At 42.3% G+C, this 26821-nt stretch overlaps 1 protein-coding gene across 6 annotated transcripts; it reads right to left on the bottom strand.

Annotated features, from left to right (window-relative positions):
- Positions 1-2696: 2696 nt before the first annotated feature.
- Positions 2697-26059, bottom strand: FEM1C (fem-1 homolog C). Of its 6 annotated transcripts, none has more exons than XM_083464532.1 (3): positions 25939-26059; positions 12795-13511; positions 2697-5453 (listed from the first exon to the last, which is right to left on the bottom strand). In XM_083464532.1, the coding sequence occupies exons 2-3, from the start codon at positions 13336-13338 to the stop codon at positions 4144-4146; spliced, it is 1854 nt and encodes a 617-aa protein (XP_083320658.1). In that variant the 5' UTR covers positions 13339-13511; positions 25939-26059; the 3' UTR covers positions 2697-4143. The 6 variants fall into 6 exon arrangements, with proteins under 6 accessions (XP_083320658.1, XP_083320657.1, XP_083320654.1 ...); XM_083464531.1 differs by lacking the exon at positions 25939-26059 and adding an exon at positions 14662-15759; XM_083464528.1 differs by lacking the exon at positions 25939-26059 and adding an exon at positions 14446-14777.
- Between the last annotated feature and the right edge of the window lie 762 nt (positions 26060-26821).

Here is a 26821-nt window from a genome sequence, read left to right as displayed (position 1 = left end):
AAAATCCACAGCAACTAAAGGATTTTCCATGTATTTCTTCTAAGTGGACTGATCTCTCCCCCCCCCTTTCCCCCTTGCAATTCTGAGGGCTACAAACTAGTATTTTTTTAATGTAAATATAAATTTATTGCTATTATCTTCAAAGTATTGACTCATCATCAGATTCCATACAGATTAGCAGAGCAGAGCAATCAGTGGCTTTGGCATATAAAATCTGGCTACTACTTCAAAAACTTTATCTCCAAAATGTAACAGTCTTACTCCCTGGTTCTCTGCTCTCAAACAATACTAACTGAATGCACATTATCACTGTGTGGGATATTTAGCTAGTACGAAGTATGGCTGCTCTTCCCTTTCTTAATTGCTCAGTACAACATTGGGAGAAGACACTATTTGGAGCCCTCTCTGGCAACCAAGCTCATGTTAACAAAGGAACTGTTGTGCTAGTGCCAAAAATTACAAGCATTCATAAATAAAAAGGGAAATACATAAAAGCAATAAATGGGATAAACTTGGTCAAGAATCAGGATGAGCCATACTGATGGTACCCATTTCTGCCTCTTTCCAAATAAAGAGATGGTTTATCTGAAAGTTATGTTGAGGTTCTCAAATAAGGCATGACAGCAATTCAGTAAGAAGAAACTAGATGTTTTTAGGGGAAACTATGTTGAAGAGAAATGATCAGTCAGAATATCTTAAAGGGCTTCATTTCCCTAATGCTGGCAAGTAGATATTCCTGCAACCCATGCTAAAACACATCTTCTTGAATGGCTTATAAGCCTTATACTAAGTAATAATTTCCAGGACTACAGGAACAGCTATCATCAGTATCCCAAGTGGTGGGTAATTCCTGTTGGAAGCCACTTTTTAGTATACACAAAGAGATGGCTATCTGGTAGTTTCTAATTTACTATGCATCTAAAGCTGCATTAGTTTGAACATTTAGCAAATTAATTTCAGTAGCTTAAAGACTTAGAAAATTAACATGAGAACCAGACTTTGTCTTCATGAGTCTTGGACTGTAGGTGTAGGGTGTAAATTAATTGTATTGTTTTTAAAAATGAAGTAGCAAGAGTGTAAATAAATTGTATTTTTAAAAATGAAGTATGGTTGTTCAGTACGGAGATGCCATATTCAGCAAGAAGGCAAATATAAGGAGTCTTCAGTCACCATTAACTAAGGTTTCTTAAAAGTTTTACAGAATACCAATTCTTTAACTTATCAGCAGAATATATTTTTCAAAGTATATCCAATAAGTCAAGAGATATCCCCATTTCCAAACGCTTAGTATTGCCTGAGTAAAGTTACAAAGGAAAATAAAACATTTTTGAGGACACAGTGTTCTACAGTCTCCCTGTTCATCTCATGTCCTATTTTTAGGCTAAAGTAGGTTAAGTTTTGCCCTTCTAGTATATGAATTAGTATTGTCTACTTGCAGGCAAGCAATGAAGATTATGAAAAATCTGACTTCCCCACCCCCAAACTGCTCAGGCTGTGAATCCAGAAATAGGAATGTGTTTCAACCAGGGTAAAAGTAATTACCGTATTTTTTGCACCATAACACTCACTTTTTTCCTCCTAAAAAGTAAGGGGAAATGTCTGTGCATGTTATGGAGGGAATGCCTACGGGTGGCATGCCTACGGATTTTCCTCCTCTAAAAACTACGTGCGTGTTATGGTCGGGTGCGTGTTATAGAGCGAAAAATACGGTAGTTAAATTAAATGTTCTCCTTTATACTTGTGAACCCAATTTCCCCATACGATTTGCTTTTGATAGTGACCCAGATGTGCCCATGAACAAAAAAATAACTTGCATTTCTTGCCAGTTCTGAAAATTAAACAAATAGCAATGCAAGTTTCTCATTCTTTTCTTGGTGTGATAGAACAAATTAATTTTTGTCATATACACTCTAGACTAGGCAACGGCCCACTTCAAAAGCAACACTAAAACACGATTTAGCATTGCAAGAATGAACCACAGTGAACTTTGGACTTGCATCCCTCTCTCTCCACTCTCCTCCTCCTTTGCATGTGAAAAAAGGAGAAAGCAAGCTTCTACCTTGTTTTAATGCATCACATATTCCCATAGCATCCTGAATTGGGAAATGGCTAACTCTGACTGGTTTGTTTGGGAAGTGGTTAACTGATTTAACAAATGAGAATGTTAAACCATTGTTTAATCCTGGTTCCTTTGAACTAACTAGTTAGAATAAATAAACCAGTTTCCTGATATTGTGATTTATTCCAAAATGAAACTGGAGGTTTCCAGTCTTCTTCCCACAAACACTAAGGAGAAGAAAAAGAGAAAGCACAAAGACAGAGTTTGTTCTCAAAATGCTAACCCATGGTTTAGCATTATTTCTGAATAGGCCAATAAAGTGATGATTTTAAAAAGTCAGTGTGAGTACTAGTTAATATGTACTGTGAGGATGTGCCAACCAAATGTGATCAATCAACTGAGGGTAGTAATGTTGGAATTAAAATAGGAATTCCAGATTCATGCCAGCCTTGATGCATTGATTTGGTTCTGATTTTTCCTGCACTGTCAACTGCTACAGATTCACAATAACCTATGTGTTGTTGTTTTTTTGTGATCTGAAAAAGCACCAGGTATAGTAGTACTGGAAAACACTCACTATGTTAGATTGTGGAAATGTCAAATACACTGTATTCCATTGAAGAAAAATGAGGTGGGATTTTTTTTTCTTGAGAACCATTTTATTTTAAGACATTTGCAGGTCTAATATGCCATAATAAGTTTCATTATGAATCAACAATAAAGTGCTGAATTATATTAATTACCTGAATCTTAATCTCATTTGTAGTCTTCACTTATGGTTTCCTTATCAAGTCTAAAAAGCCCTTTCTGCTGCAATAGCTAAGCTGTTGTGCAAGTATTATAAAAATAGATAGCTTTCAGTCGAGACTATGTACTCAACATGGCCTCTGATGTTTTCCATAAATATGGCTGAAAGGTATTAGAGAATAAAATGCATGCAAATTATCTGTAAGAGTTATTTGAAAATGAAGGGGATACTACTAAACTTCTGAAGCCCCTGCAGAGGGCTACTGATTACAACCATATAGTTAATTATACTAGTGGATGGCTAGATCTGGACTGACAAGCATCATGCCAACATGCTTTAGTTTCTTTTGTACTTAAGAATCTTGAGTTGTAATTTCAGACTATGTTTGATCTAGTACTCACTGAGTTGTATGATTAAGTTTCAGGTTAAATTTGGAAAAAAAGACTCTCTATGCCTAGTCACACAATCAGCTCAAGCAAGACACTAGTGTAGAGGAGAATATGGCAGTTCCTTTCCTTTCTCTCCTCGCAGCAAGACATATTTATATGACTTTCAGACTTAATTTAAAAGTGGGATTGCCAACAAGAACACATTTTACTCCCAAATTCAGCACGCAACTCTAGAAAAATAAATGGAAAGCAACTGCAGAAAAAGCTGGGGGCAAAAAGTCACATGAGTTTAGACAGCTGACTGGTGTCTTCAAGAAATGTCAAACTGTAAAGGGTATATTTTCAAAGAGTTCTCTAACAAACTGCAAGAAAACAGTGTCAGAACTGACAATGGCCAACTGCTGCATAGAAATATGCCAACACACAAACAGTCATGTTCAAGCCAGTGCATAGAGAGGATAAAAGCACTTATGGTAATTGCAAATGTTAACAAGTCCATACAACTTGTATAGTTCAGCAATGAACCCATTAGAAAAAAGAATAGAAATGCTCAAGCAAGAACAAAAAGATGACTTCCCAACTATATAAAATCCACACACCAGTAAGAATAAGACAACACCACGAAAATTATTCAGTTCAGTCCCAAACAACCAACAGGCAAACTAAACCAGAGTAGACAAGCCTTTGGCAGACAAATTTTAGTGAGTCCGAATATAGCATTACATTTCTAAATAATCCACAAAATATATTATATGGTATGTTTGTTTTAAATATTGGGCAACCAATTCTGCAGATCTGATTCTAATAATGCTTTTGCAAATGAGCAGGATGGACCAAGCTGAATGAATGATGGTGTATCGCTGGCATATCACAACAGTGCTTGAGAAAGCAACAATTGATGTTACTAACTCGTGCTCCCACAGTACCAAGGGCCTATTGTCAGACTGTCATCTATGGAGCAAAACAAAGTTCTCAAGTTTTTCTGGGATGTGCCCTTGGTAACCTATGCAATAATTCACAATTACACGGGCAGCAAGACACTGCAGTGTAGTATGGTTGATGGGCTGGATCAAGTTCTTTGCCATTTCCTTCTCATCCAGCAAGTCAATAGCAGTTTGTTTATGCAAGTTTGTTGCATCAAAATGTGATCCTGACTTGATAAGAAGATTCATGATGTCAGGATGGTTGTTCAGTGCAGATATGTGCAAAGGGCTGTTGTCATCAGAGTCTCTAGCATTTACATCAGCGCCACATTCCACTAGTATAGCAGTGACTTGCAAAGAAGGAAATTTACAAACTGGGTAGCGCCCCACACATGTGGTGTTCTTGTCAACAGCAAGGTGGAGTGGGCTGAAGTTATTCTTTCCTCTAGGATGTAGCTTAAGAAATCGATATATAGTTTGTTTCTTGAAATGATCTTGCTCGGGACTACAAGGAACTTTCTCCAGCAAGCAAATTAAATGCAAGATGATGGAAAGGGCTTTGTTGAGCTGTATTTGGTCAGGTGGACATGGAGTTTGCTTGATGGCACGTTCTATTTCGAGGACACTTTTGCACAGTATACCCATGAGATCGTCAAATGTAACTGTTGTGCCCAGCAGGCCTTTTGCTCTGTCTTGAAGCATGAAGGAGAAGAGTTCAGCAAACGAAAGCAGACTACTCGCAGTCATAGGGCTCAGGGGGTCCAAATTGCTCTGCTGCATGTCCAAAGCGTACTTCCACAGATTGATGCATCGTTTGAAGTTTCCAGAGTCTGCATAGACAGCACCTCTGTACCGAATATAGTAGGACGTATCTGGGTGAGATGGGCCAAGAATACGTTCTCTAATTAACAAGGCCTGCATTCTCATCTCATCAGGGTCTGCAATAAGGTTTTCTAGCTCTTCGGCACTGTTCACCTCCTTGGCATAATCGTAGGCCATTATTAACGTTTGAGGCACAGGTTTGCTAAGTATGTTAGTCCTATCACTGTATCTCATATCCATAGCTCTTTTCCAGTATTTCAAAGCACCGAGCAAATCTCTCTTTTTATCCACAAAGGTGGCTCCCAGGAGTTCCAGTGCATTTATACGTTCTACTTTGCTAGTTTCAACATGTTGGGTCAAAAAGTCAACTATGTTTGTGTGACCTGTAACACTAGCAGACAGAAGGGGAGTCATTCCATAACCATCTTTTTCCATCTTTGCACAATATTTGAGAAGCATCTTCATTATTTCCAGGCTACCAGATTCGGCACAATCATGCAATGCTGTGTTTCCTATGGAAAAAAAGAAAGCAAAAAAATCATGTATGCTATGACACATTTTCAGAGAAACAATGAAGGAATTATGGCTGTACAGAATTCAAATTATCAAGTATGTTAGTCATTAAAATAATGATAAAATTACACATCATAAGCAGTGGACAAATGATCGACAAAGGTGGCATTTTAATCTAAGTCATGAACATGTAAGAAAAGTAACATTCCTTATTAGTCAATTAATAATCTTCCTGTTTGAATTTAAGAAAAACAATCAGCCTTGAATATGTGGGCTTTTATATTTGCCAACACAAAGCTCACAGCATTTTGCCAGAACATCCCACTGCAACTGTTCTGCTGGAGCTAAAATTTTCCCCATGTTTTCCCAATACATATTACAGTGGTACCTCGGGTTAAAAACTTAATTTGTTCTGGAAGTCTTTTCTTAACCTGAAACTGTTCTTAAACTGAGGTACCACTTTAGCTAAAGGGGCCTCCTGCTGCCGCCGCTGCGCGATTTCTGTTCTCATCCTGAAGAAAAGTTCTTAACCCGAGGTACTAGTTCTGGGTTATAGGAGTCTGTAACCTGAAGCAGACGACTCTGGGGTTGTGGCGCTCATCTTGCTCTATAGGCCGAGGGAGCCGGCATTTGTCTGCAGACAGCTTCTGGGTCATGTGGCCAGCATGACTAAGCCACTTCTGGTGAACCAGAGCAGCACATGGAAACACCGTTTACTTTCCTGCCGGAGCGGTACCTATTTATCTACTTGCACTTGACGTACTTTCAAACTGCTAAGTTGGCAGGAGCTGGGACCAAACAACGGGAGCTCACCCCATCGTGGGGATTCAAACCACCGACCTTCTGATCAGCAAGTCCTAGGCTCAGTGGTTTAGACCATAGCACCACCCACGTAGTTCAAATAATTATCTATAATTTTCTGCTCTACACAAGCCTAACTTTATTATGTCACTCAGTTTCAAGGCACTTCAGGAGCATCAATATCTCTGAGGTCATAGCAGTGACTGTTTCCAAGTTCTGTAGCAATCCCCTCTCTACTTTAGATAATTGTGAATAGGAGAAAGAAGAATTCTCCAATAAGTTTCACAATCAATGCAGAGTCTGATTGCTGTTTGTGGGGTTGCAGTCAGCACATATCTAGAACTGTAAAATAATTATCAAAATAAATAAATTCTGGCGGGTAAGCATCTTTCTCTGTTGTATCAAGGGGCAGATTGGAGCATTTACAAGTAAGCAGATCCTGCAACAGGAAGTATTCCATCCCACCATTTGACATGATCAGTTACGACACAATTTTACAAATATATTTGTTTGTAGGTATCTGTTCCAGCGTGATGTCTCAGATCACAAATTGGGGAGTAAATCTGCATCCAATTAGGCAACTGAAACTACAGCTGATGTTTGTTTAATTATTTCTAATAAATTTAAAGATTGCCTTTGAAATAGTTATAGTTCAACTGCAAGTATCTTCCTATTATGAGTGGCCGTAATGGTTTGCTGCTTGAAATAGGAAAATAGAACAAATATGCCAGCTTGCCCAAGGAAAAAATAGGTTCAGGTACTCCCTTGCAAATGAACAGCACAGAGATATTCTGCACAATTCTATGCATGCTTATTTAGAAAGAAGTCTGACTTTCTTTAATTGGATTTATACCACAATGTGTGTGAAAGCTTGCGCCTGAGTCACTGTACTCTAATACTTCACTGCTTCCCTCCACTTATACTGGGTAAATTTCTTAGTAGATAGCCTTCTGAACATGTCTTACAAAATGTTTCTGTAATAAAGCTCTGTTTATGTATATAGCAAAAAAAAAACACAAACAGGAAATTGGTTGCCTATTTGTCCCACCCCATCGCTACTGTATTACTGTGAAGTCAAATTAACGGGAGAGTTTTCAAAAAAGAATGCTGCTATGAGGAAAATGAAAAGACATTATGTTCAAGAAATTGTTCACATGGGGCCCTGAGACCGATCTTTGTGGACAGGCAGGGAGAGATAACTTGGAAGACAACCAAGAAGGTATTTAAAGATAGGAAGCACAAAGCATGATAGCTTAAGAAAAGGATGTAAAAAGCTGAAATTGAAATACCTAATTATTACTGACATTTGTTCCACTTACACCAATTCATATGCACATGGCTCACTGATGCCAATACTACTCAACATCCAGCTTATACATATCTGGGTAATAATGCAGCACAGAAGCACTGTGTTGGGATCATGTCCCTACGTCCCAACTTGGGGAAGGAACTTACTGTTGATAAAACACAGCCAGTATTTCACTGAAGACTCAGATTCAGCTTCTCTCCAATAGTTCACCATTTCACAGGAATTGAATTTGTTTGCTCACTAGCCACATAGTTTAAGATACTAGGCCAGCTCACCAAAATCTTAACTCTTTAACAGGTTGGTAAAGTAACCCAGTGTACAATCATGGACAGAGTACAACTCATTGTCTACAAGAGTGTAGTCATCTTCCCTAGTATATTACTACTGGCTAGAAATCTGTTAAGCTTTGAATCACGGACAATGTGCCAATTTTATTTTTAACTTTCTGAAAGCCATAATACATGGATTAATCATGTCCTGTCAGAACCACCACATTTCATTGTTTAGTTATTTAGAATAAGATGCATTGAATGCTGCCCTCTCACTTGCAGGGCAGCTTTTGCTCTAGCACAGGCATCTGCTAACATTAGAGGAGGGGATGAGATTTTCTCTAATTCACCTTCTAATGCTTGCCCAAATCTGTTCTAGAGGATCAGGGAACCTTTTAGAACACTATGAAAAGTGGTGTGAGGGACTTCATCAGAAAAGAGAATTGGGAGAAAAATGCTTCCCCCTTTTGACATTCACAGATGCCTCTGCTGAATCAAAACCCATCCCAAGAGTTAGGTGGAAAACTGGATTTCACCCTTAAATAATTACCGTATATACTCGAGTATAAGCTGGCCTGAATATAAGCTGAGGCACCTAATTTTAGCACAAAAAACTGGGAAAACGTATTGACTCAAAACTTATTGGTTCACCACACCACAAACTTGGTGGTGGTGGCAGTGGCGGAGGAAGAACAAGCTGCCCAAAAGGGCTGCTTTCAGGCTGCTCATTCCTCCTCCGCCGCTGCCGACAGCGGCAAAGGAGGAGGAGGAGGAAGAAGCAGCCCGAAAGGGCTCCTTTCAGGCCGCTCGTCCCTCTGCTGCTCACAAGAGCAGACATAGGAGCCGCGGCTGGGAGAAGCACAGCGCAGGGCCTCTCCCAACCACGGCTCCTGTGCCCACTCTTGCAAGAGGCGGGGGCAGGACCAGCGGTGAGAAAGGGCTCCTTTTGGGCCAACCGCCTCACTTGAGTATAAGCCATGGGGGGCTTTTTCAGCATAAAATATGTGCTGAAAAAATCGGCATATACTTGAGTATATATGGTAACTCATAACCTTATTGAAAGACTACCCTTCCACTGCATATGACTGCAGTCTGAGGTTAACAGCTGCTAGTAAGACATACTGAACATTCAGAGGGGCAAGTAAAAGGTAAAGGTAAAGGGACCCCTGACCATTAGGTCCAGTCGTGGCCGACTCTGGGGCAAGTACTTATGTGCAAATCTGCATAGGATTGTGATGCATATATTTTAGTTTTCACTCAACTTCCTTATCTGTGCAATGAAAATATATCATCTGAAATGCTTAGCTTTCTGTAAATTTCATATTTAACCTAACATGTTTGCCTTCTTCCTAAAAGTATCCACTAGGGAAGAAGTATAACATTTTCCTAGTCCTTGAAAAACGTTTAAAAGATTCCTAAATAAAATCTCTCTAAATCTATGCAGCTTAATATTTCTCCAAGTGACAATGTTGCCATGGATAGACTCCGAAGTGATAATCATAGATCAACAAATGTGATAGGTTTATATAAGCAAAACAGTATGACTAACAAAGAAGGGATTCACATGGTTCTTCTGTCTGGCTCTAGAATACGCTGGACAGGCTTCCTCACACACATTTTAGGTTCCTTGCCAAATAACTAATATTTTACATATCTTTTCATGTAATACACACACCCCACCACACTGTACTGCAACTATACTATATTATAGGCACATAAATTGTTCCACACAAACCTAGGAGTTTTCAAAAGGCATGGCTCAACAACAACATAATAAACAAGCTGGCTCCTCCACATACTGCCAGCACAATCTTCTAAGGATTTAGAGAAAAGAGCCAGAAATAGAAACCCGAGACAGAAACTGCTCTTACTATCACCACTGTGGAGGACATATGGTGGAAGAAAGTGCTTCTCAGGAATTGAATAAAACTGATTTTCAGAACAGATATTTACCCTTTGGTAGATTTGTCTAAAAAGCATGGCTCCCCAGACACCACTGGACTTCAATTCCCATCAGCCTCAGCAACATTTGGAGGGCTGCCTGTTTTTCTAATCCTGTTAAAGTCTCCAGGCTACTGCTATTTGCATCAGGGAGACTTTGGTTGCACTCCTGCCCACACTTGTCTAAGAGTAACAGAGCAATTCAAATGCCCAAATGGCCATGTTGGGAGCGAGTGTAGATGCAGCAAAGGTGTCCCTCCATCCAGCTCTGCCTGGCTCCACTAGCCTGCACCAGCAGGGGAGTTTTGCCACTGGCAGAGCTGCAGTTCAATATGCCCACCCAAATAGCAGAAAGATGGAAGCTAGCACTGGAATTATCACTACTACAATGGAGACCCCCAAAATGAGGCATTATAGGGATGGACTGGGTTGACACAAGATCAGAGCTGGTATGCTGTCATCACATGGCAGATGGGTATGATCCTGGTAGCTGACACAGTGAAAAGGCATTTTTCCTGCCCCCTCCCACCCTGCCAAGCACAAACAGCAGGACTGTGGTTGCAGTGGTTAGCTGAATAGCTCCAGCAAATCTTGCCACTGCTAGCCAGGGGTTAGGATTCAACTGGGCTTATTTCTGAGCTTGCTTTGTTCATTAAGTGTGCTATTCTATACATTTTATAGAATAGCACAGTTAAGGAAGAAATGTGTATTTTCTCTACATTTGTGAGCTGCTTCAAAGTACCTTTAGAAATCAGAAACCAGAGTGCTCCCCAGCTGGCAAGTCAGGCCTTACTGCCCCAACCTACATTTATGCATGTGTTGAAACAAAAAGCATCATGTAACTGACCCATTATGCATTGTATTAAAAAGGACTACAAATGGTATCTAACTACCTTGTTCCATCAGCACAGAGATTTCCACTAGCACAACAGAACTTCCCGTCTCCTCTCCCTGCACCCGCCTAATATCCTCCCTACATCGGTTCCAGAGGGTTGGGGGGAAACCCAGAACAGTAAGGGGCACATGGAAGGATGAGAGAAGGGAGAAGTTCCATTGCACAAGTGAAAATGCTTGCACTGACAGAATGAGTTAACTGGAGACCACCCACTGCTTTCTGAACTATAAGACTACCTTTTTAAAGGTGAAATTGAGATCTTTTAAGACACCTATAATCAATCTGCATATATACCGCACGAAAACAAAAACTCTGAAATATTTACTTCCTGTGTTATTCTGAAACTTCAGAGCTCACAGTACAGAGGTGCACAAAATACTACTCAAAATCCAAAACTGGCAGTCACGTTTAATTGGTCGCTACAAAAAAATATTCCCCAGTTTATCCTCTGAATATATTGATGTGGGAATTGAGATAATTACTTTGTCTGTTAATAATTATAATAAAATTAAGGTTTTATTTTCAATAAAATTAATCTTATGTGAACCTATGACGAAGAAAAATAGATGAAGTCACAACTTCTGGTGAATTTTTTTTTTTAATCTCTAGGCCAAAACTCTTATTCCACCAATTGGAAAAAAGAGCATCATCAAGGATAAACAACCAGCAATGTCACTCTCCAATGTTTAGGAAAGGACATCCATAAAAGTTTCTGTGGGTTCTCACCTGGCATAGCTTCGATTATCTAGACATATTACTAATAGAAAGAACCCATGACCATGACACAGTTCTTTTAGTTAATGTACTAAAATAATACTGAGAAATTAAAATAACAGAAAGGGGTAAAGTTCTGCTACCAAGTGTCAGTGACAGCAGTAGGCTTCTTCTGCTTATAAAAATAGAATTCCTTTCACATTGCTATAAGGGCAGAACTTGTGTTTCAATTATGAGTCATTAAGCAGAGTGAAGAAAGACAACACCAGAAAGTCACAAAACAAGATCCAGCTGGTCAATAATAATAACACTTAGTATTTATATAAAGCTGTAGACTGTTCGAAGAATTTACATAATCATAGTTTGATTTATCCCCTCACTATATTGCATCCAGGAATCTAAGCAACTGTCTAGGGGGGTTCACGACAGAAACAAGTCAAAACTAGAAATTTCCTGATTTGTAGTTACACCACTGTGCTCTCAGTTACTCAGTTACTTGGCATACAAATAATATTTGTTATTACACAGTGGAAATGATTGAACCAAAGCCCATGGATTTTCGTAAGACTAAGGCTGCTATGGACTCATTTACCTGAGAGTAATCCCCATGGAACTCAATGGGTTTTACTGCTGAGTAGACCTGTGTAGGACTGCACAGTCTCTCAGTTATACGTCCTGTTTTTTAGATTAGTGTAGTAAGGGAGGTCAGATGCATGTGAGTCAGAGACAGGATGGGCAGAGTAATCTTTGTGACTCTCTGAAGCAATAAACATTCCTAGCAAACTAGTAAAAATGTGAAAGAAAACAAAATACTGTACTAAAAAAGCAATGCCATGTCTAGAACAAATGGACGAGTAAACTACAATCACGAGAATAATCCACAGAACAATTTTGCTGACCAAAAGTGTCAACATAGCAAACAAGAAGAACAAAGGCTTAAGTTGTGACACAGTGCCACTGTCCCTTTATTGTAATTCTATTACAACTATAAGGATAAGACTAATATGGGGTATTTCCTTACCATACCTAGTAGGCAGATAGATATGTTTAGCTAATGGGTGGTGATGCCTAAAGAATGCCAATGCAATTTGTATTTGTAGTATTACCTGTATTAATAGTGATTAAATTCTTCCATTCAATGATCCAAAATAATCCAGTTTCTGTATGATGTTGCTTTTTAAAAAACAAGGAATTATTACCACATCATTGTAAGTATACAACACTACCTGAGCATAATTTATGGAACAATTCCCTTTAAAAACGAAACCTAAAGGAATGCTAGGTTATACAGCATGGAAAATTTAGCAAGGACAGAATTAAGCTTGGACTTTGAACCTTTGAACTGTCAAACCAAATGAACATTCTGAACAGTTCTTTAAAAGTCACTGCTGAAAATGGATACTGAACTCACCTTTGACACTTTTTCTATTTACATCAGCTCCTTTTTCAAGCAAATACTGAGCGATTTCTTTGTGCCCTTTATAACACGATATCATAAGGCATGTATGCCCGTGGCGGTTTGATACTTCCAAGTCAGCTTTGTGTTCCACAAGATACTTTACAATTTCTAGATGACCATCAAAACAGGCAGCTCTAAGAGGTGTTGAGTTTGTCAAAGTGGTATTGTTGACAGATGCTCCATGATTTAATAAAGACTGGACCACCTTCAAATGGCCAGCTGCTGATGCTGCCCATAATGGTGGTGCACCTTCAATAGTCTCACCATCAAAATTCACAGAGCCACCAACTTCTATAGAAGCACTGCACTGTTCCAGTAGATGTTCCACCATGTCAAGATGGCCATAGCGGGCTGCCATCAAAAGGGGCGTGGCACCATTTGTTTTTTCTGACACCAGCAAGGCCACTTCTTCTTTAGTTTTATTCGCCAGTAACTTGGTGAGAAGCCGCAGCTTGCCATCCCGAGCTGCATTGAATACTGCTGTCTTAAGATCCATTTAGTCTCTTCCTTTCTCTCTGACTTGTTCTTCAGAATCACAGATAACGGGATAACTGGAACCACAGAGTTGAAACTGCTCCCTGCACACTCTCCTCCAAGGATGTGCTGCCTCTGTGTACTGCATGAAGCTTTCACAGGAGACCTCTTAAAGCAAATACTATGCTCAGCAACCTAGAAAACAAGACAAAGTTTGACAGCTAAGTGAAGACACTCAAAATACAATCATTGCCCTTGGTTATACTGGCCCTCCCACTTGTCCCCAGAAGAAAAAGGCACTTGGATCTGAACATTTACAGGCAAAAAATGCTAGCTTTTGAGATGACTATGAGGGAGATAGGATCCCCGATGCAAATTATTCTTGCCACTTCTCATACCGGTTAACCATCTATTTTGTCTGCTGAGCCCATCTGGGTTCAGACAACCTAGCTGACACGGGATTGTCACCACCTGGTGGCTACACACAAAAAAAGAAGCAAAAGCGAAGAACTTTTTAAGGCTGGGATCCGAACCTGTGCCCGAAATATCACAAGACTCACAAAAGGAAAGCTTTCAAGTGCGCCCTCAGCTGGGAAGGCGCCCTCAGGAATTTCCCCGCCTGCCCTACACGGTTTGACGGCATAGATGGCCCCATCGTACCCCCACGGTCGCGACCCCCACACCCGAGGCGCTTCGCCCTGCTCACGACCTCCAGCCCACCCGCAGGGGCTGTGCTCCGGGCACGGAGCCACCCAGGACGCCCTTCGCTTCTCCGCCCCCTTTGTCCTGACTTCTCCCCTGGGGAGCCTCCCGCGGCCAAAAGGAAACAGGCAGGCGGGCGGCCGACGTCGCCTAGAAAGCTCCGCTGCCGGGCAGCCGCTCCTCACCTGCGTCGCCTCCGCCTGCTCGGCCCTCGCGTTCCCTTCGCCCGCCCCGAACCGCAGCGCTGCCTGCCCGGCCGCCGAAACTCCAACCGCCCCGCTCGCCCTTCGCTGCGACCGGCAAGGCAGGAGGAGCCTCGGCAACGCCTGAGAGCCAGGCCGGGGCGGAGGCGAAGGGAGGAGGACGAGGAAGGAGCCTGTCTCTCTCCCTCTCTCCCTTTCCCCCTATGGTATCTGCAGCCAGCTACCTTCCCGCCGAAAGGCAGGCCCGGCTCCGTCTCCTCAGAGCAACCGCCGCGCCGCTTCTCACAGCCCAGCCGTCGGTGCCGCCGCCGCCGCGCCCCGCTCGCGGCGCAGCTCCTCCATGACAGGCGCTCCCAACTGCAACGAGCCAGCCTCCTCCCTCCTCCTCCTCCCCGCCCTCCCTGCTCGAGCGAACGAACACAGAAGCCGGCGCAGCCTACCCTGCTGCTGCGTCCCGCCTCGAGGCCGAGTGGAGGGGTGGCCCCTGCGCCGCCCGCCAGCCTCCGGAGGCGCGCGGCAGGGAGGGAGGGAGGCGGGACTCGCTAGGGGACAAGTTGGGCTGAGAGCGCAAGCACGAAGGCGGTTGAGGGAAGCGGTTGGGGAGGCGGGGGTGGCGCTGCTGCCGCCGCCGATGGGGGGGGGGGGGCTGCCGAGCTATTCCGGGCTGAGGAAAAGCTCGGGGAAGCCGAGCCTCGCTCAGCGCGGGGCTAAATTAGCACATAATGGAGGCGGGCGGGCGCCAAGCGAGCGCGGCCTATGGGGAGCCGGGCTCCTTGTCGCCTGGCCTGTCGCGCTGCCTCCCCTCGGCTTCCCGCCACTGGCGTGTGGGACGTGGAAGGAGGAATCTGAGGGGCTTCTTCCCTCAGACGTGTGTCTGAATCAGGGCAGAGAGCCGAGGAGGAGGAGAGTTAAGGGCCGCTAGTCGCCAGAATTTGTCCGCTAGCTGCCAAAAGGATCTGTAGCCAAAGCTGGGGGGTTGGGAGGTCAGGTGTTTTTCGTTTCTCCCTAATTTGTATAAGATGCACTTTTAAAAGGTGGGGAAATGCAGCTGTACAGAGGAAGCACGCTGGAGATGTTCAGGGTGTTTTTATTATTATTATTATTATTATTATTATTATTATTATTATTATTATATCAGATTTAAGACAGTGGCTGGCCCTAGCTCACCCAGTGAGTTTCATGGCCGAATGGGGATGTTGTTAACCCATGTCTCCTCCCAGGTCCTAGTCTAGTACTCTAACCACTACACCACCACTGGCTCCTACACCATATTCCATTTTTTTATTTTTAAATTTTTCACATTTATTCAAAAGTTACAGTACAGCTTTGTCCGTTGGCATAATATCACAGAATGATCACTCCAACGATCCTCAGTCCCACAACACGGTCACGTTAGCTCACCAAATACTCTCAGAAGAACCCAATTACCGATCTAGTTTACAAGACATTTTCAATCAATATTTCCCCTCCACAGACACCTTTGCGATGAGGATGGCATTAAAATACCCTGTTCTTCAGTAAAAGAGAAAAAAGGAAGACCCAAGTTGTGTCAAAGAGATGCCTTTGATTAATCGCCATGCTAACCATGAAAGAGGAAAGGCACTCTGGTTATGCGTAGGGACACTGTCTTCTGTGATTATTTTTTTTAAAGCTAGGGTTGGTTTTTATTTTTTAGAAATTACAGGTACTTTGCATTTGGGTCTCCTGTATTTTTTTGTTTACAAGCTACTTTAAGCTTTACCCACCACCAGGATAAAGTGGCAGAATTCTTGACAACAAAAGCAAACAACCCTAAAATAGAAACATTTGTGATAGTCCTGCCAGTTTCAGAGGTGGGGGGCAGGTTGGGTGTCTCATTACAGTGCTGTAACTTGTAGATCAAAACTTGAAAGGATGAGAAGTGGCACTGAATTATGGGAAGGGGTATTTGCCTTCCTCTGGCAAGATGCAGGAGTAGGGCCAGCTGGCACTGTCTGCTCCACAGTCACTTGCAAAATATGAAGCCCTCTGGTGCAATACAAGTAGTTGACTGTAATTTATGTATTTATTACACGTATATCTCACGCCAAAGGAGCCAAGAGTGGCAAACTAATCAGTGATAATACCATTAAAAATAAAAGCCTATTAAAAGCAACCATCACATAAAAGCTAAAGGGCAGATCATGACTTTATGCTGTTATCGGTGTACAAAACCTGTTTGTTCTCAGGGAGCTAACAAAACAGCAACAGCATTCCTATGGGAGATTCCAAGCCATCTTGGATTACATCCTACAAATACTGAATGCATTGATATTTTCTCTGGGTGAGGATGGTTCTCTAGCTGTTTCCTCCATCATTCTGAAGTTGTGTCCCATTCTAGCCACCACACATCCCCAGTCCAGGTTTTGTATTTGTTGTAATTATTATTATTATTATTATTATTATTATTATTATTATTAATTACCTACCCTTCACTGTAAGGTCCAAGGGTTGGTTAGAGTATTAAAAACAACTGACAATAATAAGTTAATTTATATCAACCTTCAGACTCTCCAAGTGTCCCTATTTTCCAGGAGCAGTCCCAGATTTATAGAAGCCGTCCTGGTTTCTCATTTAATCCCAGAATGTCCGACTTTTCCCTAGGACGTCCCAATTTTCATTGGAAAAATGTTGGAGGGTATGGAATAGGACATCCCCAAAGCCATTTTTCAGCTGAAACTCAGTTCCAGCACCTCTCAGGTAGGCACCATTGTCATTCCAAGACAGGCATAGGCAAACTCGGCCCTCCAGATGTTTTGAGACTACAATTCCCATCATCCCTGACCACTTAGTTAGGGATAATGGGAGTTGTCCCAAAACATCTGGAGAGCCGAGTTTGCCTATGCCTGTTCTAAGAGAACAAGGGAGGCGTTAGTGGTGAGTTCCGGCACCTCTTTTTCTAGAAAAAGTAGCACTGCATATTCCTATTTTCATCAGAGAAATGTTGGAGGGTATGAATAGGATGTCCCTATTTTCATCAGAGGAATGTTGGAGGGTATACTTCTTTTGTTTATGCTCATTGGCAACTTTTTTGTTTTCCTACCAATTCTCTTTTGATTCGAAATCTGTTCCAATTGTAAAAATGGTTTTGCTTGTCCTGTGTGCTTATATGAAGGGCCTGGCTCCATCCTGGCTAACTGCTCTAGGGTGTGGAGTTAGTGACGTCTTCCTGTGCGCCTTAATCACATTTGTCATTAGATGAGCAGTTTCAGACCTAGCACTTTGCTCCTGGGCCATGATCCTTACAGCTCTGATGATGTCATCATCATAGGCTTAAGCTGGGTTTCATGTCCCATTTCAGCCTTCAAATGTTGCAGTACAGAAATAAAAATATAATGAGCCCCACAGGGTAGGTAAGACTAATTCTTGGAATTAAATAGTTTGGTTTAACAAAGTTCACTGCTTTGGTTCAAAAACCTCTGAACTGTATCTGAAAGTAGTTTTCATAATTGCTGAGTGAATTAAGTTCAATTTCGGGTAGAACTTTGAACAATTTCTAGCTCATCCTCAAGTTCATTCACTTTTCCCTTTTTTTACTCTTTAGACTCTTCAGGCCTTTAAGCTTCCAAAATAATAATTGTTGGGGGAAATAAATACCATATTTTCCCATGTATAAGACTAGGTTTTTTTACTTTAAAATGTCAAAAATTAGGGGGTGTCTTATACATGGATACATCTCATTTTCTTAAATCTGAGTTCCCCAAAATAGGGGGCATCTTCTACATGGGGGCGTCTTATAGATGGAAAAATACGGTAATTTACATTCCACTTCTGAAGTATATGTTATACTTCAGCAGCTTGTAACACTCGGAAAGCTCTTATTCCCCTCTTTTTGCCAAGGATCATTTGAATGAATGAGTTGAACTATGAATGGAACACGTTTGTTTTGTTTTTAAGTACTGTAAAGGGAAAAACATGAATTGGAATTAGTTCTTTTTTGGCGAACTAGAGCTAGTTCCTTTTTAGAATGAACTTTCTAAGCCCTGGATAAGGCCAGAGGACCATTTGGTATTCTTTTCTCCACAGTGGTCAGCTAAGTACCTTTGGGAAGCCCACAAACATCAGAGCCTAAAGGCAACAGCTGCCCCCTGTAGTTGGTATTCATATCAGTATCAATTGCCTCTGAGCCAACATCACAGAGCTACCTTGAGTGCTCATTGCCCAAGGGGAGAAGATAGATAATTTTGAAAACATGTTTCCCCCTTATAGCCAGGGCTGGTGCAAGACATTACGCCACCTCTGACAGCAGGCTGTGTCACACTTCCCTGCCGCCGCCGCCACCCTCCTCTGCTGCTGCCACCCTCATCTCTTCTCCCAGCTTCTGTACCTTCCCTCTTGCTTCCTACAAAGGGATGTTAGAGCAGCAGGCTCTCCTGGCCTCACTCTGAGGTGTCCTTGTAGGCAAGCTTGCCTAGAGGGTGCCTGTGTCACTGCCGCTTTGTAATCTTACGTTTTGTTTTTAGTTTATGCTCTAGTGTCCTAATAGTTTAATATTTCTTCATGTGATATTTGTGAATTTTGCTTGAAAAGCGATTTATAAATATCTCAAATACATATGCTGATAAGGTAGAGGCCCCACACATGTCTACTAGCTTAAGCTGGAGTTGTTCTCTGGTATTCCACTCCTGTACAGAGTGAGATGTGAACATGCACATTACTGAATTAAGGTCACCTAGCTGCACAGAATCATGCAGTCAGTAGCTTGGGAAAAGTCATTGTGGCCAAGGTTAACCCAGGCTTCCTTGACCTTGTGCCTTCTAGATTTTTTAGACCAGAACTCCCATCCCTACCCTGCTAACTGGGGTAGATGGGATTTTCAGACCAAAACATTGGAGGACACCAGAAGAAGAGGAGACACATACAGCTCTTTCTACATTATTAGTATTATAGTCACTATAAAAGAAATGTTTTAGAGCTTTTTTTTTAAAAAAAAAGGCCAGTGTGTCAGATGCTGAACATATTGAACAACATGCACTGTTATTTATTTAGAAGATTTATATCCTACCTTATGAATGAATGATCCTCAAGGCAGAATACAATAGACAGATGTGTGCAAACTCACACAGCCCAGAAGCTCTTATTTTCCTGCTGATGGATGGGACCAGAGTGTACTTCCCTACAGCTCTGCAAGTGTAGAACAACTGACAGTTGGAGCTGAGTGTTCTTTCTAGCAGGGAGGGGAAAAGCTGGAGCCAGTGGGTGAAGCTAGGCTTGTTTTGCCATGATGTTCCTCCTGGGAGGAAAAGATGAAACCTCCATTGGCCCTTAGTCTCCTGTCCAATGGCAAAGACTAGAGTGTGCCTCCCTCAGCTTTGCAATTCCAAAGACTATTTTAAAATAGCCTGCAGGTCAAATAATCTTAATTAGGCCAGATGGCTTAAATATTCAAACTGCCTTTCACTACAAGACAAGATGCGAAAACTAAAATGTGATCACAACCCAAGCTGACCACAGATAAAATGGTTTCCTGTCTCCAGATATGACAGTCCTGACAATGAAACAAGATTGCAGTTATGTCTAGCACAAAGTACACTTAACAGTCCAACCTTGGTGCAAAATGCAGTAGAGAAAGTTCTAATTTGTGTTGGGGTTTTTAATATCAATTGGCTCCACTGCTACACCAGTTTCATTGACTCACAGTTAATTTTTTTAACAGTTCCTCATTGAGTTGTGCAAGACTGCAGCTTCTGTATGATGGTGCTATTTCATCATGTTGGAAATGTGCAATTCTCCACCACCAACAACATTTTGAAGGGTGATTTATTGGTTGTTGCATTCATTCATTGCTTTCGACAATGAAAGTCCCAAAGCTAACTCCATAGAATGCACAAACACCTAACAGATACAAAAAGAAAATAAAGTATTATAAAATGTTAGGAACCTATGATGCTATATGACTTGCAAAAACCTGAGGTTGGTGAGGAGAAAGTTTCCAGTCCTTATCACTAGAGATAAATTAGTTTAAATAATAGCAAAAATACCAGTTTGCTCTTTCAGGAAGTTGTCTTTCATTATGATTATGCATTACTGTGGAATTACAGGGTTTAGTTGTGACTGCACCGTATACATGGTCAGATGCAAATTTTCTTTTTTACTCCGCCTTTCAGCAAATGGCTGTTAAGGCAGTTCCCCTTGGGAGTCTAACAGTGTACAAACAGGCTGCAGTGAAGACAAATAAAAAAGCATTGTAAGTCACTAGTGATAGCATTTTGCTGGGCCTCTCATGCAAAACAACACCACACCCTTGAATAGACTTGCAGAGATTCCTGAATCAGCATCAAGCAAGCTGCTTCAGAATTGTTGCTTAAGCTTGCACCAGAGTTAATGGGGCACCTATCAATACCACAACAGGCCAAGATGTAAAAAGAGGTGGTACTTGCTTTGTGCCTTTCTTTGTGTCATGTTTCCTCTTAAGTATATTCAGTAGCACATGTTGGGGTGGTGCTCACCTGACCTCTGGTTGGTCACATTGCTGCTGTTTACTGGGAGGTAGAAGGGGAGGGGCAAGGTCAGAGGGTTACAAATGTGTTCCCAGCAGTTCATTTGCACTGCACTGAGCATTGTCACTGACTTGCACCTACTCCAGGACCTCCTAGTAAGTGTCAGCAACACAACCAACTGGAGGTCAGGTGAATACCACAACCACCAAACTAAGGGCTCATCCACACACACCTTTTGCCTCTCATTAGGCACAGATCCACCCTTTAAAGCTCTGTGTCTGAGTGCTCTTTCTCACCTCGCCACTTTCCCCAGGAAACACTGCTCTTTAACACTGAATCAGAACAAATGGCAATTTGAGTTTCCAAAGGATTGTCATTTGCTCTGATTCAGCAGTAAAGAGCAGATTTCCACAGGGAAAGCACCAGAGCAATGCAATTAATATAATATAATATAATATAATATAATATAATATAATATAATATAATATAAATGTGTAAATCTCAGGCACTGAGCTTTTAAGCATGGACCTGTGCTTAGAAATGCAACACAAAAGGAAGTTAAGATGAGCCCAATGTATACTATGGCTGCTTAGGCCACAGGTGTGGCAATATACCACAATTCCCCATCGTTAAAAATACTTTCCAAAGAGCAGTCTGCTCTATGCCCTTTCTAATGACAACTTCTCCCCACAGCAGGCAAAGTTATTCTGTTGACTTCTGTGTGCAGTTGCAGCTGCTTTAGCCTTTCAACTGAATTGCTAGGTTCTCTCACCCAGGGCTCATCTACAGTGGAGTTTAATGTGAATCTGAAGCTACTTGGGTCTCTGCTTATTTTTGTGGCATCCACACAACACCCTCATCCAAGTGGCAGCCCACACTCTCCCTCCATCGCTGCTAAATTTGGATTTTCTGAATGAGAGCAGGAAACTGTAGGGAAGAGTTTAAATACCCAATCCCTGTGTGCCAACTGTCTAGTCCTGAGAACCCTCTCCAGAATTGGCTTTTCCGCTATCAGGCCAAAGGCCAAGGCATTTGCTTGTAACGTGTCATTTGGCCCCAAGGTATAAAGCAAGATGCAGCCACTGTATAGTCTCAAGCTCTGCTTCCCCACCCTAGCCCACCTTCTTCTCCTGGTTAGGCTATAGGTGTTGAGGGTTATCTGGTAACAGGTGGGGCAGGAGCTACATCCTGTCTCAAAGCATCAGCATCCTCAGGATACGCTCCTCTGTGTATAGTTATAAACTCTAGCTAGAATACAGAATACATTTTGTGGACCTTAGTATCTACAAGAGAAAGACTAATTGGAGGGAAATCCTGGAAGAGCAATTAACTTGATTAAGGAGCTAGTTGTGCTAATTTATGAGGAAAGATTAAAGGAATTAAAATACATTCAGCTTGGGTAAATGCTAAATCAAGATCGAGTGGGGGTATAGAAAATACACGTAACCGAACAAAGAAATACTTTTCAGATAATGTACAGCTATTCACTAGCACAAATAGGGAGACACTTTAAAAACTTCACTGTTTCCCCGGTTTAAAAGAGGACAGCTTTGCACACCATAATCAGTACTGGGCATTAACCCAAATTGGTCAAAGTTCAGATGACAAGGTATCACTGGGTGGAGGTAAATAAACGTTTTGGCTCCTACACACTCATTTCTTCAAACAGAACTGGCAGCTCCCACTCAAGAGAGTTTTATATTACAATACTGGAAGGAAGATTCACTGGCAGGCAGACACATACCTCTAGGTTTTTTTTCCATTGCTGAAGCATTCTGGCCCCCAAATATTTCTACCTATTTGTATGTGTTTTTTCTTAGCCCCCCCCCCAACCAGTTTGCATAAGCAGGGGTGGGGATGTTATCACCCAAACTAGAGCTGTGTGTGCACCAAACATTTAGAGCACATTTCCCCCCCCCAAAGACTCTTGGGAACTGTAGTTTAACCCTTTCCAGAGCTACAATTCCTCAACCAATTAACAAACAACCAACAGTTCCCAGGATTCTTTGGGGTGGGGTAATGTGCTTTAAATATGCCGTAAGTGTATGGCAGCCTTCCTCAACCTTGGGTCCCCTATCAGCCCCAGCCATCTTAGCCAACAATCAGGGATGATGAAAGTCATAGTACAACAACATCTAGGAATCCGAGGCTGAGGATCTCCGGTGTGTTGTATGTACACAACCTAAGCAAAGAAGAATCTCATGAGTCCTCTTTGTCATACATAAACCATGTACAAGAACCATGGCTATCTGCTGTCCCAACATGGAATATTTGGAACTGATTTCATGGCCTGCTCAGTAAATATGAAGAAAGTCGATGACTGAGTGGTGACATTTGCTTTGTGTTTTTGCCAAGCAAACTTTACTATCTACTCATCTCTGCTCCTGTCATACCTTTGCTGACGATGGAGGTGATTGCTCAGATATTTACAAAACACTCGCTGCACGTAATGCGACAGGTTAACACAGCAAGTGGCATGGAGCCTGAAATGCTAGCAAGAGAGGTTTGCAAGCAATGATGACTCAAGTAATTGAGTCCTCTTGTACACCCTTGGGAAGGGCCAAAAACATTTCCAATTGCTCATAGCATGTGGCAACATTTGGCTCTTTAATGTTAAGCTGTTCCAGTAATCAGAAGAAACTGGGCAATGACAGCGGTGAAGGGTGTAGAATAACTGAGCGAAATGCTGTTGTTTTACACTGTAGTTACCCAATAGATAAACAGAATATATCTCTCCCAAGACATAAGTGCTGGTTGTCTGGCAGAAGGATGATTATCCTTTGGATATTTCAATATTGCACGAATTTTAAAAATGCCAATTTAATAGCTATTTCTATGGAAGTACAAATAGGGCAGGGATATTAATATCCTTGTGGAGGAATTGTGAAAAGTTGAAATGGTCTCATTAATCCACGTCATTTTGCAGTTTTGATGCTGCACAAGGTGGAGGAGAACATTTGCTTTTCTTTCCAGGTGTGGTTGACAAAAGGCTGCTCACACACAGTCTTCTAAAATTCCAATGCTACTTTCTCGACACAACCCTGCAGGCAGAAACAGAATCATCATAACACAGTTCCACCGATACTCAGAGTCAGTCCAGAGGGATACCATGGTCAATGATATCAAAAGCCATTGAGACATCAAGGAGAAAGAGCAGGTTTGGAATCCCCCTGTCTATCAGGATGACCAAGGCTGATTTGGTCCATAGCTGTCAACTTTCAGATTTGAAAATAAGGGATCAGCAGCCTCACCTGTCCCGGGGACAGTCTACGGGATATCTAATAATCCAGGATAGCAGCGGGAAGCAGTGGGAAACGGCGCTGGGAATAAAGGAATTTTCCACAAAAAAAGGGAAGGTTGACAGCTATGATTTTGTCTGAAACCCAGGCCTAAACCCAGACAGTCATGGAACCAGATCAGGGGTCAGCAAACTTTTTCAGCAGGGGACCAGTCCACTGTCCCTCAGACCTTGTGGGGCCCCCGGACGATATTGGGGGGGGGGATGAATGAATTCCTATGCCCCACAAATAACCCAGAGGTGCATTTTAAATAAAAGCACACATTCTACTCATGCAAAAACATGCTGATTCCTGGACTGTCTGCAGGGTGGATTTAGAAGGCAATTGTGCCGGATCCAGCCCCCAGGCCTTAGTTTGCCTACCCATGATCCAGATCGTCAATCTTATTCAGGAATGTCTGCAGTTGCTCAGCCACAATGCTCTTGATCATTCCCCGTCCCCCAAGAAGTATTTTTGACAGGGAGATTGTTGTTACAATCCATTTTTACTAATGGGGATTTTCAGAGAAAATAAAGATTGCATTCACCTTAATAAAGGGCAACACAATCATGTACAATAGATCATTTAGGAGTGCCTGTATTAGGGGTTTGGTGGGGGGCCACATTCCCCCAAATTCCTGGGTGCCAGATCCCAGGAATTTAATTCCTGGCTGTAATAAATAAATATTCAAATAACAAAGAAATAATTTAATAAAAATTATTATTTATACCCCACCCATCTGGCTGGGTTAGAATAACTCAAGGTTGATTGAACTTTGCCAAACACAGAAAACCCCTGGATTTAGTGATGCTAAGTAGCCAAGCCAGAGCACAGAGCCAGCGGGAAGGGCAATTAAAGGGACCCCTGACAGTTAGGTCCAGTTGCAGACGACTCTGGGGTTGTGGCGCTCATCTCGCTTTGTTGGGAGGGAGCCGGCGTACAGCTTCTGGGTCATGTGGCCAGCATGACTAAGCCGCTTCTGGCAAACCAGAGCAGTGCACGGAAACGCCGTTTACCTTCCCACCACAGCGGTACCTATTTACTTGCAGTTTGAGGTGCTTTCGAACTGCTAGGTTGGCAGGAGCAGGGACCGAGCAATGGGAGCTCACCCCGTCATGGGGATTCAAACTGCTGACCTTCTGATCGGCAAGCCCTAGGCTCTGTGGTTTAGCAGGGGATAAAGGTTGGTGGTGCCCATCAAGGAAACCAGCAGAAGGCAAGATTGCTGGGCAATGGGGAGTGGGACCCCTTCTTTGCTGGGTGCTAATGGGCAGAGGCAAAGGTCAGGTTTAGGGTTTCAGCTTTGAATGACACAGGCTGGGGGTGGGGTGTAGTTGGAGTCAGTTAGCAGTGAGAAGGAGAAGGAGGGGAGAACTCTGTGAGCAGAGGATAACAGGCTGGAACTAAGAGACAAAGGAAATGGCTTTTTGCTGTAGTTTGAATCTGGTTTTGCCCTTAAGCAAGAAGCCAGATCCTCATATGATGTGAATGCTCTGCAATCCTTCCACCTACGTGCAGGTTGTGTATATGTGTAAATAAAACCATATATCATAAAGACACCACAGTTGGATGCTGTGCCTAATTGTCCCAAAAAGGAACACAGGTCCTGGTAAGTGCACCTGTAATTCCTGGAATCTCGCACTCCTCATGGTGTGTAACACAAGGCTTACGCAGACATACTTCCACAACAAGGATGATTACCCCAAGCTCTTCTAGTGTGCTTTTTAAAGCAGACCTGTTTTCCACAGTGAGCTGATTCAACATGCAGTCCCATCCTTGTCTTAACACCTTGTTCAGAGAGAACAGCATAAAAAGCACATTGAGAGCTTGTAAAACAAGAGTAACCAAATGGAGCCTCAAGTGTTTACAGTATCAGGCGGAAATTGTGATCTCATGCATTATCTACCAGGAAATGCATCGGCAATACCAGTGCATGTCATGAAACTGCACAGACTCACCTCTGTATAGGAAAGTCTCTTACCTGCAATTAGTTATCCAATGGAGCAATCCCTTAAACTTCTAACGTATGAGATTTGCGAGCTGCAAGCCCACATCCATTTCCCAGCCTTCTGTTGGCTGCTCTTTCCCACTGCTTTGAAAGTGTCATGCTACAACTGCAAAACACATCTCTTATTTATAGCCCTCTTTTTCTCTAAGCAAGGTTAAAAGGTTAAGAACAGCCTATTCGGGGTACCATTTTCATTGGGCTGGTCACATTTTCTATGGCCTCAAAGGCTCCTTCCTCCAATCAAGGAAAAACAAAATTTATCTGAACAGACACCTCCAGTGGTATGTTGGGCACTGATTGCTGCTTCTCGGAGCAAGAACAACTTGTACTGCTGATCATTTGCCAGTCAGTGTCTGTTACCCCCTTTTCCAGCAAAGCTCTATTCCCCGAAGAAAGAACTTGAAACACACTCTTTTTCTTTGGTTCCCAGGAGCCTCACGTAAGCAAATTCCTCTTGTTCTGCAATTCTGGGAAAGGTATATTTGGTCGCAGTACATGCTGAAATAAAACAACAGCAAAGCTGAAATACCCAGGCATACTATTATTTAGAGAAAGCAGGATTTCTAATTGAATGAAGAGCCTATGTGCGTACAGGCTTTACGCATGTAGACTCCAGTTTCAAACTTCAAACAGTCCATATCTGGAGAGCCAGTGTGGTGTAGTGGTTAAGAGCGGTAGACTCGTAATCTGGTGAACCGGGTTCGCTTCCCCACTCCTCCACATGCAGCTGTTGGGTGACCTTGGGCCAGTCACACTTCTCTGAAGTCTCTCGGCCCCACTCACCTCACAGAGTGTTTGTTGTGGGAGGAAGGGAAAGGAGAATGTTAACTGCTTTGAGACTCCTTAGGGTAGTGAT

This window comes from Podarcis liolepis, assembly GCF_965112155.1.
Source record: "Podarcis liolepis genome assembly, chromosome: 11".
NCBI classification, from domain to species: Eukaryota; Metazoa; Chordata; class Lepidosauria; order Squamata; family Lacertidae; genus Podarcis; species Podarcis liolepis.
The sequence above is the reverse complement of the archived record's forward strand: the minus strand, read 5'-3'. Positions and strand labels throughout refer to the sequence as shown.

Excerpts from the sequence above, each read along its gene's own strand:
- FEM1C (XM_083464532.1), bottom strand. The coding sequence starts at position 13,338 with ATGGATCTTAAGACAGCAGTATTCAATGCAGCTCGGGATGGCAAGCTG. Across the intron at positions 5,454-12,794 it reads AAATAGAAAAAGTGTCAAAG|GAAACACAGCATTGCATGAT; the intron begins GTGAGTTCAGTA and ends TTTTTTCCATAG.